Genomic DNA, 12,896 nt, shown 5'->3' with positions numbered 1-12,896 from the left:
TTAAAAATGTAATAGCGAAATATAATTGAAAAAATATTGGTGCACATCATAAAACATATTATATACAACAACAACCAAATATTACATATGCAATATTGTACTATATAATAATTACAAATTGCGTGACTGATAAAATAAAATATCACATTACCCACGTAATTTTTACGTATTATTTAGTAACTATTAAATTAACGCTTCACACATTCAGACATAATATTATATTATAATAAAATTAATTTAACTCTTCATTTTTATATATTCTTCACCACATTTGAATAAAAAACCACATAGCAATATTTACAGCTTCACTACATATTTTTATTCTACTACAGGTGTAACAAAATATTTACACTGTTAATCTTAATAGTTAATTTTATAATTCACACTGACAATAAAAATAAATTATTATGACCATAAACGGTATACTATAATAAAATAGGTACCTATGCGCGCTATGCTATCCATTATAAGTGCTTGCTATTAAATTATTATTATACGAGTATATGGAAACATTTTCGGAAATTCTAAGATTTTTTTCATTTGGGTAGTCCAAATAAAAGAATGGATGTTCAACTTATAGTTGACGATTTTAGTATAAGTATTGTATATCCACTGCTGAAAATAAATATAATAATATACATTATAAAAATATTTGTCCCCGCCATTTTATTCATATTTGATTTTTTTAAACACAGTATCGTATATCCAAATAACCATCACTATTCAATTCAGTTTTATAAAATGAGTAGTAATTTAGTTTCCATACTAATTTTAGAATGTTTACCTACCTTGCAGATACACAATAAAGCGATTTCCTTATAGAATTAAGAAGTTATTATTATATAGTATGGGTGATGAATAATTTATAAACCATACGTTAAAATATCCGCTTTTTGGCATTGTATGCATAATGCACATAATGCACATACCTAAAAATTACAATATAGGTACCTATACTTTTTATAATTACCACAGGTTCCATTTTCATTTATATTAATAATGAATAGGTTCATATGTACCTATATATTTGTTGGTACTGGTACAAGGTAACTATAGTCTACAATAATAATATTTTTTAGTCAACCATGAGGGTTTTATAATTAATATATCATATATCATACTATAATCCACTAATATTATCAGTGGCGTACGTAGGGGTAGGGTTCTAGGGTTTTAACCCTCCACGAAATTTATTCCTCCTCTCAAATTTTTTTTATATTAAATATGTTAAATAATATGTCTATTGTCTATAGAGTATAGATTATGGTAAGAAAAGAATAAGAAAACAAAAGAAGACAATACAAACGTTGGAATTTGAAAGAATTATTTTGTGTTATAAAATGTTGGTGATATTTACTAGTTTATCTATAAGTAGGTCTGGAGGTGTGAGGGCGGAGCTCTATCAATCCATAGTGAAAACCCTAATCGAACTAAAATCCTGCGTACGCTACTGAATATTATATTTACAATTTTAAATAATTTGTAAAAAAAAAAAATTATTGTTATAAACTCAGATTTTTAATTTTTTGGCAATTTAGCATAGGTAGGTACTTCAATATTAATTTTTTAATAGTGCAATTTATTTATTATTAGTTATTACTAACCAAGGCCGTAACTGAAAATTAATATCGGGAGGGGTTTTAAGCTAAAAAATTGTGTTCTAATTTTTATTATAATATTGTATAGGTAGGTTATTTTACTACCACATAATAAAACACAAAAAAATTTCAGGGGAGGGGAGGTTGAACCCCCAAACCCCTCTAGAAACGGTCTTGTTACTAACCATGTAAAAAACTTTTCCTCTCTCTCTCTCGAAGACTTTATTTATGAAACTAGGTAGGTAAGTACTAGATAGGTAACGCCGAAGCGACGATGGGCCCAGTTTATACATATACGTGAAGTCGTGAAGACCAACACAGGCACCATGATCGTCAGGAATGGATTCAACTTTTATCACCCTAAATAAGTGGTTGAACCCCAAACCCCCCTGTATACGTGCCTGGTACTTAGTACTACCTAATTACTGGTAACCGGTCAATTTGAAGAACTCATTTCAGCAAACACATAAGCTATTGGCAAAATTAAAATGCAAGTTACATTAATATCTAGTGGTAGGTAGTCAAGAAGTAAAAAGATATATTTAAAAATTAAAAAAATTAAATGCAAGTTACCAATTTGGCTCCAATTTTAATGTACATACAATTTCTGAAAAGAGAAAAGATTAAAAACAAAATAAAACTATAATTATAAAACCAATTTTAGGTATTCATCGCAAATATACAAATATTAAATTCTAATTATTAGAATTCATTTTTCTTAAAATTTTTATCACAGAAACATAACTTTTGACACTTAGTAAGCAAGACAGAATTCAAGACAATGAGCTGAATCAGTTAATTAATATTTTGAATCAAATGTATATGTGAGTTAAGCTTTTCATATTATGTTTACTTAGGTAAACCAAAAGTAAATACATAACACATTTTAACTGATATACCTACCTACTGTCTATTGATATGCATACAAAAGATAGTTTGAAACTACCTATCAGTTATACCTCGGATTTTATAAAATTAAAAAATCAAATGCAAGTAAAAATATCTCATTAAATAATTAAATTAGCTAAAATTGCGAATAGTATATTAACATTTAAGTTAAAATATTCAATCTAAAAAAATAATAATAATTGTATTAATAAAAATTTTTGAACTGTCCCATATTAAAAGTAATTATGTGTAATTGAATATACTAAAATATTTGTTGAGTAAAACTGTAACATGATGTGTTATTGTTATAATAAAAGCAGTGAAACATCTTATATCGATATATCAAAACCTTTGTTTTTTTTTTATTTGGTCAAATGGTGATTGTGGTACCTAGTGGAAACTAGAAGTCAAAAGTCTAAAATTGACTACCCCTGTTTTAATAGAATATTCATGTATTTTCATGATAAGTCATTCCTATTGTAAATTGCTATTTTGGTATTAGAAACAGTTTTTTTAAACATAATTAACTACAATTTTTAATTGATTTTTTAATATCATAAGTAAAATTATATTAAATATATGATAATTATTATAATAACAAAAAATTATAGCTTAAAATGAATAAAGTATATTTTACAATATACATAATAAAGATATTTACTACATTTACATGATATGATTTAATTTGGTCACACCACATATTCGAGCATTCCTAAAATAAAAACATTTTATTTTAATAAGATAGCTTTAAAGTGATTAAATGGTGCATCAGTGCATATTTTAAATAAGTAAATTAGATAACACAAATGTAGCCCAGTAAAAATATTTTGCCCCCAACTTTATTTTTAAAGACTGGGCAGCATGGAATAATTCTATAATATTACAATTGACTATTAATTTTGAGAAATTTTTTTTGTTGTCCAGTAAAAATTTCTTTAAAAATGCACTGTGGTGCATAAATGCATGATAACCCATTTTAATATTTAAACACCTTTAATTGTACATGTAAACGTACCAATAATAAGGTAAATATAATATTATTCAGACAATACTACGGATGGATGTTTTACTAAAATAAGTTGGATGAGGTAAACTGTCTTTATCAACATTTATTTTAGGAAATAAAATTTACTTAACACAATTATAAAAAAAAAATCATCTATTTTAAATTAAAATTTTTAACCACACCCAATCAAAAAAATATGTTATCACTTACAATTATTAAAATCAAATTTTATTTGAGTATTAAAAATATAATTAATATTACTATTGTTTTAAATTTTAATATTTAATAATATTTGATTATGCATGTGAGCAGTGATCACTAAAAATATATTTGTAAATAATAACTTAGGCACCAAGCTGCTTGTATAATAATGGCACATAATCGTCATATTGAGCTTGATAGAAATTTCCGGCAACTGGATTTCCCAAATTGTATTTAAGCGCAAATTTAGCAATAGAAAATTTTTCACGCTTTTCCGCTGATCTAAATTATTTAATATTTTAGAGTTAACAAAATAAATTATTTGTATTACTTTAATTGTATTGATTATTATACACTACCTGTTAGTTAAACGGGGTTCATCAAAATTCAACTTTGACGGTTGTTTATAAGCTAAAAATACATAGCGATGAAGTCCTATACCCAAAAGAATATACATAAATATATATTATATAACAATTTAAATATATATTTTCTAACTGTATTATTTTACCAGTCTCGGGTGGTGGTCCAGAGCCTACATATTCAGAAAGTGTTTCACCCTTAGTAATATCATTACCAGGAATATTTCCAACTAGCCAATGATGCCATTCTCTAAATGTGTGTTCCTTACGACTTGGAGCATCAGGATCTAAGACAAAAATTATCAATTAGAATAGTTTAAATATTTAATACTATATATAATATATATATAATATAATCCATTTATTTTTAAACCTTAAAAGAGGTGCACATTTATGTACAAAGAAATTTGTATTACTGCCTAAAATATTATGTTCATGATGTTTACATAGTATTATTAGTAAACAATGAGATGATTGAAAATATAATTTATACATTACCTGTCATACAAAGAGTATACAAAGCATTTGGATCAGCAGGCCAACTTACAGACGGTTCATCTTTTACTTGAGTAGGTGTAAGTTCATTACCCATATTAACAATCACTCCACTTGGGTATGACACCTATAATAAAAAATATTTATACATTAATATAATGTTAAATGAGATCTGTATTTAAGAACAATTATTTGATAAGTGACACAGACATTAATTTCTAAGATACAATTCACAACTCACTTATTTAACTTACTTTATTATAAATACCAATACTCTATAGGTATCATTACAAACCCCACATACTGACAACTGTGAATGGAAAAGAAGAAGCGTAAAGTTGAAAAAATTGAAATCAAAAAATATTTCCTAAATGTTTTATTCATATTTAATACATTTAATTTAATTCAATAACAGGGTAATGTGAAGGTGCTCGATGTAGCTCTAAGAAATAATGTAAAAACATGGGATGATTCGGGGTCCACTATAATTCAATATTTCTCAACCTTTGTATTATGGCATGACACTATTAAAAATGTTCATACTTTGTGACACACAATAAAAAAAAATAAAAATAATACCTATTAATTTTTGTAAATATAGCGTCAACAAAGTTGGTACATTTAATATTAGTACTTCCCGCGATACGTTTGGATTTATCCGGCAACACACCTGTTGAGAAACACTGCACTATATAATATCTACGATTTCCTACTCTTAAAAGTCCCCTGATGTTCTTTTGAAATTAAATGAGATGAGTCATATTTTTACGATATCTGTGATTAGTGTCATTCCTATAATAATTATTCATATTTGCATAATATACTATTACTATACTATAAGCAAATCTATCATTAATGCATAACTTATAACTACAGATTGGTAGACAGTTGCTTAAAATAATTTTTTTTTAAATTAAAATAAATTAACCAAAAAAATTATGAAGAAATTGTTGGCGTAAAATAGATTCTATATACTATTAACCAATCTGTTAATATTATAAAACAATTGTTAAATTATTAAGTTTAAAGAATATTCAAAAAACCATAGGAAGAAGTCAGTGCATTATAAGTTTTTTCTATCTAACCCATGCACCATACAACATGTAATTTGAATTCAACAAAACCAATCATGTGTTGTTAGATTTTATATTAGTGATTTGAACTGTTATCAAACTTAATACCAAGAACATAATTTATACTTGTACATTGGCTCTTTTATATAATTCAATATTTTTAAATTATAATATTTTATATCATACTAATTAAGTCTTGCATGAAAATTGAAAGGATCGTAAAAAACCAATGTTCAAACACACATTATAATACATTTGATATCTATTAGAATATAAGACATTAATTTGAAATCAAACAACGCAAACTTAGTTGTGCTGCACTCAAATTGATCATGTTGTGGGAGACAGAAAGAAAAGACTTATATCTAGTGTGGTGACATCGTCTTAAGTCTCTTAAAGTTTCGACAATAAAAATGAACTTATATATTTTACTTCAATTTTGTCGCTGGGCGCAACGGCAATCACGTCAGGAACGACTTCGTGTTCGAGCATGGCGGCGGATTTGGTCGAGTAAGACGAACGAGCACTGAACGCAGCGGCGTTTAACTGTGAAACGATCAAATGTTTAGGTCGAGCGGTCAGGCGACAGCAATTAATGGCGGATTTTATCAACAATGCCATCTATAGATTATAATACGTGTACCGGTAAATTAAAATAGATTAAAAATTGAAAAACGCATACTTACAAGTGTAAAAAATTGTGTTCTGTGGACTGTGACAATACTAATGTATCGCAACTATCGCATATAACAGTATATTAATATACCTAAATGATGATTTCAGTATTACGATTTATGAATATTGTACGGAGAAACGGAGACACGGCAAATGATAGTTGAATATTTGATAATATCAAATTATCAAAATAGTATTTGATAATAATGTATTAATATTAAAGGTCCGCTAACCGAGAGTACCACTTGGAGCACTGCAATGCAAGTTTACTTTTTTCTTTTTTTATAGTTAGTATAGTTTATGTCAAAAATAAAATACCTATTACCTAGTGTAAACTAGTAGACTGTAGGTGACAGGTCGCAGGGTTAATTAAGAAAAAATTGTTATCTATATGTCATGGTGTGTAGAATGTAGCTTACAAACATACACTTTGATATTTAACATTTTACCGATGCAGATCTATTCCTTACATTGTATACCAATTCGTTTCATTTTTCAGAAATAATTTCCATAAGTAATAATTAGTCCGATGATTTCTTTCCATCAACAAGTTCAAAATACACAACGTCTATCCAAGGGGCAAGGGCACTTTATCTCTTTAGTTATTCATATGATTATGATTATATGAATTAATTATTGGTAACACAATCCCATTCTGTTTATATTTTATTTGTATTCTGTTCGAATTTCATTAATAATTTAGATATGCATAATTATTATTTATTATAATAATATAATTGTAACCATTAATAATGTAATCGTCAAGACGTTACTAATTAGGTAAGTATCGAAATAAATAGATATAATAAATTAACGACGTTCAACACGTAATCTACCGGCAACCGTAGTTGTTTACTACTAAATAAGTTAAGAAAAAAATATTATCATATCATACCTATATTCTTATACTTTCTATTTTATTTTTTCATAGGTTATAGGTACCTAAGTTTTTATTTTATAGTTAATAGGCATATGCATATCGTATATAGGTTATTATTTATGTAATTAATAAGCATAATTTATATAATACATATTTGATTAAACTTTATAACTCAAATGTATTGTGTTATGTCTAGTATATAGGAACCTACATAATTTATACCTATTGTTTATGTTATGTATATGCTTAATATACCTACCTAGCTATTATACCTAATCATAATAATAACTTAATTTACTAATTTATTGCGATGACAAATGATTTACGTTTAAATAGATTATATTTTAAAATTACTTACCTTAATAAATTTGATATTTATATATTTTAGCTACAATGTACTTATATTGTTTTAATACAAATTATATCTTTGTAATGCCTCAATTATTCAATTATATTATTATATATTATTTATACTTATTAAAAACTGTTATGTCTCAATGTGCATGATGGATATTTGACAATAATGACCTTGAATTTTTTTGAAAACTTCGGAGTCATTTTGTTCGAAAAAACTTTGATGACTTAATTTTTATATTATATTATTTATGCTTATGTAATATTTGATATTTTAAAACATTATATAATTAAAAATATAATATACATATTATATACCTACTTTCATGTACTACATATTGCTTATTGGCTAGGTATATTCCTAATGACCTAATGCCTATAATATATACCTATTTTGTAAATTATTATATTATACATTTTTAAACTTAAATTAGGTATAGTTTCAACTATGCTAACTTCCAGCCGTTATACTTCCGATCAAGAATTCTCACATAGGTATATCATAACATAAAATGTACCATAATCTAGAAATATTAACTTTACTTTAAGTGCTAAGACATCTAAAAACTGTTTAATAGTTTAAATTGTACTTTTATTTTGACTTACTGTATGTACTATTGTACTATTGTAATTTTATTAACTCCGTGCTAAACGGCTTTCACTAATTTTATTATCTGACTTGGTAGTAGGTATTAACTATAGTCAGAGTCGTACTGTAGGGGGGGGGCTAGGCGGCATGCACCCCGGGCGCCTGGTTTAAAGGGGCACCAAACAAATTGAAATGCATAATGATAAATAAAATAGGGGTGAATATTTTTAATTTTGCCCTGGGCGCCAAATCTTAACGGCATGGCTCTGACTATAGTAACTACTAGGACTAGGATTTCTATGCAGTAAACAATTGTAAAATATGCATTTTATTTACAAAAATATGCAAAAACAATTTTTTTTTAAATATTAGATAATATTATTATATGCTATTATTAAATTATGTTTTTTTTTAATTTTCAAATGTGAACGACCGGCAATTAAATCGAAGATTTATATTCACTGAAACTCCTTCCCACATCACACGATGTTGTTGGAGCATATTTAAATGACGAGATTTGTCCCGGATTTAAAGTAATATTACATATTTTTCTTCCTTTTTATATTCACCGTTTATATAATGTTACACATTTTTAGAAATGTTTTGAATCCCTTATTCTTCTTTAGTCTTAAGTGTTAAGTCTATTTTAGTTTAGATAGATAGTATATTTACAATAATTCGACAAACAAACCTATAATTCTAGACGTTCATTAAATAAATACCATTTAGAATTAACAAGAATCTCAAAAATGTATATATATACTAATATGCGATTATATGCATTATATTCAAAATATGCAAAAATAAACTGTACTATTTAATCAGGAATAAGCCAAATCATGAACAACCAATCAATTTGGACTTAAGGAAAAAAACATGCAAATGCATACAAATCCTAGCCCTAATATCTAACTACTAAATCATACTAAAAATGTGTATGTGTATCTGGTATTATCCAATATCCGAGTTTTGGATATTGTTATTTGTTAGTAATTTATTACAACAGAATCACTCAATTATTATAGTTCGTCTTATATAATTAAATTCTTATTCACTTAAAAACAATTTCTCAGATTCTAAAGATAATATTAGACATTATCATAAGATGACTACACAGACAAGTCAATACTTATTAGAATTTGCGATTTGTTTTACACTAATAAGTAATAAAATTAAATAGAACAAATAACAATAAAAACTATAATAATTTAATAAATTATATTTATACACGAATAATACAATTTTAATGTTAGGTACCTAGGTAAATTTAATGTGAAATGTAAAATTTAAGTTTACCTATATCTACGATTTTTATAAAATGATCAATAATGGAACTAGATTAATAATATGAGAATAACAAGTCAATATAAAAATAAAAACATTAGAAATTCATATAAATACAGTATTTCTACATTTGAACCTAAAATTAGTTTTAATTAATAAGTACCTTGTTTATTGTTATTAATAGATAACTTATTAATTATAATAATTATCTAATGGATAATAAAGATAACCTAACTTTAAACACTTATTATATAATATTATAAATATACATATATGTGTATAGCCCATAAAAGGTCTCTATTAACCTATAATAACTACCTATATTGCATAAATATATTATTTATATTAATAAAAAGTAATAATTGTGATGTATATGTGTATCAGCGATCCACAACCAACTCGGTCAACTCATGGTTCTGAAATTTTGTACATAAAGGTACCAAAAATGTGCATCTCGAAATCAATTTTTTAATTGTGCATTATAAAGATGGACTCACGCAGGAATTTGGTCCAGTAAATGGTAACCTAATATTTTTTGTCTGTATACGGTTGCCATTTATTACATGAAATAAAATAGGTATTATAATTGAATATCATTTTAAAGTTTTAGACCTATCAAAATTACCCAAATGTGTTAATGTGTTTTTAATGTGTTAAAAATATGTATAGTTTTCATTAAAAGGAGTTCAAAAAATAATAAGTTTATTAAGTTCACAGACATTTAATTTGTCACGGGTAACGTTGTGCAGGATTAGCTAGTATTATATAAGCCATAAGGTATAGCCAAAGCATGTTCAATTGAAATTAATTTTAAAGAAAACTAAGTAGAAGTATGAGAGTATGAGATTGCAAACCATGATTTAAGATACTATCTTAAATTATGCACATGCTGCAAACTCAAATTGTTAATATGACCAACAGATAGGATAGGTTAGATTAGGTTTTAACGAGGAATACAATTTCCAAAATTAATAGACAACAAAAAATATTATTTTTTTTTTTAAATAAAATAATTTTTATTTTTTTACTAATTTATACATATTATATAAAATACTGCAATATTAAAAAGTTAATTAGTCAATTTTCTACATAAAAAATATTTTTTTTATATTTTTTTAAATATAGGCTTACTAATTTTTATTAAATTTGGAGATAAAATTAATTGACTCCGAATTGTTGATATAGAATTGGAACATAATCATCGTACTGGGCCTGATAAAAATTACCCGCAACAGGTGTTCCTAAATTGTACTTCAATGCAAATTTTTTGATCGAAAATTGATCCCGATGTTCAGCAGATCTAAATAAATAAAATAAGTAATACAATATAAATTAAATTATTATTTTTAATAGTTAAGTATAAAAACACGAGTAAGTTCAATTACTTCATTCGAGCATAATATATGTACAGTATATCCCAAAAGTCCCATATTACCCTTAGTACTCCGTGGAAAATAAGTATATTTAAATGTGGTTTTTTTACAGTAATAAGTATGGAAATTACAATGTTAAAGTTTTGATTTTAATAGAAATAACAATAGCTGTGTTATATCGTTTACTGAATAATAAAACTGGTTACCTATTTTTAAATATTTTAATTATCGTGTAGTGGACCTAAAATTACGAAATGAAAATAAAATTTTTAATTAGGTATGTATAAGTATAGTCAGGTTGAAATAAATATTTTGTTATTGAAATGTGAAATAATTAATATTTTGAATTATTATTAATTGACATAATATAAGATATCAAAAATAACAATAATCAAAAATTAAAATTTTAGGAATCTTAGCTGAAAGCTTCATTAATAATTTAATACTTACAGATAGTCATAAAAAAAGTCAGAGCTTCAATCTAAATTGATTAAATCATACAATTCATATTTGGCTAGGTAACAACAATTATTCTAAGAAATTTAAAAACATTATTAGCTCTAACTTAGTTGATTTTTATTCAGTTTAAATTTTTTTTTACTTTTTGCACTGTTTAAAAAAATATGATCAATTAAATGGCGATCTTAAAATTTAAAAAAACTTAATTGCAAAAAAAATAATTGATAATTTTTAAAAAATTTTGAAAATGTAAAAAAAATTGAATCTTATGCAATTCAATCAGAATTTCCATACTTATTATTATGAAAAAAAACTGCATTTTAATACATTGATTTTTCACGGGGACACTAAGGGTAAAACGGAACTTTTGGAAAATGCTGTATAATATTTAATATGTTGACTAATATCTAGTATTCTAATCAATTATAATATTAATGTTAAATATTATATTACCTATTACTTATACGTGGCTCATCGAATGTAAGTTTTGACGGTTGTTTGTATACTAAAAACACATATCGATGTAGTCCTAGAAAATCATTAATTGTTATTTTAATCTTTTAGTTGTACCCATGAACGTATTATAAGAGATTATCTAATAAATGTTAAAACTTTTTTTAATATTCATTAATGTACCTATAACAACTATTTGGTAGTTACTAGTTAGTGAATAGTGATAAACCTATATAGATACATTAATTATTTTATTACAGTACCAGTTTTTGGTGGAGGTCCAGAACCTACGTATCCAGAAAGCGTTTCTCCCAGGCTCACATTTTCACCGGGTATATTTCCGACCAACCAATGATGCCATTCCTTTTTAGTAGGTTCAGCCCGGCTCGGTGCATCAGGATCTGAGAATAAAAATAAAAATAATATTAATTTTAAATGCCTACCTACATTTTTTTAAATTGTTCTGTAATTACCAATCAAACATAGCGTATAAAATGAATTAGGATCAGCATTCCAACTAACTGACGGCTGGTCTTTCACCTTAGTAGGTGTAAGTTCATTGCCAAGTAATGCTTTCGCGCCGTTCGGATAATTTACCTATAAATTATAATACATTTTTGGTTTCCGATTTATGATAACGCAGTGTCTTAGTAGAAAGGTATATTTTTTTCGTTTACTTGTAAAATTTCTTTTGGAGCAACTGGAATTACATCAGGTACCACTTTTTGGTTCTCCATAGCTTGGTCGACTTTAAATTTGTTTGCAGATACGCCGATCGTAATACATATCTATAAAATATAGATGTAAAGCTTTCCTTTAATAAACCAATACAATTGTAAAAATAAAAAATATTTATATCAAAGTAATTTCTTACTAAACACAAGCTAAAGCGCCACATACTTGTCTCTTCAAAATTAAGAAACCAATAAGCAAAGTGACTTTACTTAAGTCTATCGAAGACGTCTGAACTAGTTGGTTAGCTAACAGTTAATGAACTCGAAACGTTCACTCAGTGTTAAATATAGAGAATAATCATAATAATATTATATATATTACTACTATACTATTATAGGTACTTCTACTTTGGTCTCTGAAGGTCATATATAATAATATTGTTTAATATAGGTACTTCAAAGTATCATGGAACTAATTTTTACATAATTACTGAGAACAAAAAGATTGAGAACCTAGTTTGTTGTTATCCTA

At 26.0% G+C, this 12,896-nt stretch overlaps 2 protein-coding genes across 4 annotated transcripts; both read right to left on the bottom strand.

Moving 5' to 3' along the window:
* Window positions 1–3,570: 3,570 nt before the first annotated feature.
* LOC132919658 (phosphatidylethanolamine-binding protein homolog F40A3.3-like) lies at window positions 3,571–6,586 on the bottom strand. Of its 2 annotated transcripts, none has more exons than XM_060981420.1 (6): window positions 6,310–6,586; window positions 6,056–6,244; window positions 4,554–4,677; window positions 4,205–4,342; window positions 4,053–4,128; window positions 3,571–3,975 (listed from the first exon to the last, which is right to left on the bottom strand). In XM_060981420.1, exons 2-6 carry the CDS (start codon window positions 6,242–6,244, stop codon window positions 3,837–3,839), a joined length of 666 nt encoding a protein of 221 aa, XP_060837403.1. In that variant the 5' UTR covers window positions 6,310–6,586; the 3' UTR covers window positions 3,571–3,836. The 2 variants fall into 2 exon arrangements, with proteins under 2 accessions (XP_060837403.1, XP_060837404.1); XM_060981421.1 differs by having other exon boundaries at window positions 6,056–6,169; window positions 6,310–6,574.
* Window positions 6,587–10,393: 3,807 nt separating this feature from the next.
* Window positions 10,394–12,722, bottom strand: LOC132919659 (protein D3-like). 2 transcript variants are annotated; one of them, XM_060981422.1, is made up of 6 exons: window positions 12,565–12,722; window positions 12,368–12,478; window positions 12,164–12,287; window positions 11,954–12,091; window positions 11,691–11,766; window positions 10,394–10,705 (listed from the first exon to the last, which is right to left on the bottom strand). In XM_060981422.1, exons 1-6 carry the CDS (start codon window positions 12,586–12,588, stop codon window positions 10,564–10,566), a joined length of 615 nt encoding a protein of 204 aa, XP_060837405.1. In that variant the 5' UTR covers window positions 12,589–12,722; the 3' UTR covers window positions 10,394–10,563. The 2 variants fall into 2 exon arrangements, with proteins under 2 accessions (XP_060837405.1, XP_060837406.1); XM_060981423.1 differs by having other exon boundaries at window positions 12,591–12,703.
* Window positions 12,723–12,896: the final 174 nt, after the last annotated feature.

Source organism: Rhopalosiphum padi, chromosome 2, assembly GCF_020882245.1.
Source record: "Rhopalosiphum padi isolate XX-2018 chromosome 2, ASM2088224v1, whole genome shotgun sequence".
Lineage (NCBI taxonomy): Eukaryota > Metazoa > Arthropoda > Insecta > Hemiptera > Aphididae > Rhopalosiphum > Rhopalosiphum padi.
Note: the sequence above shows the minus strand (reverse complement) of the source record. Positions and strands in the feature narration are given on the sequence as shown.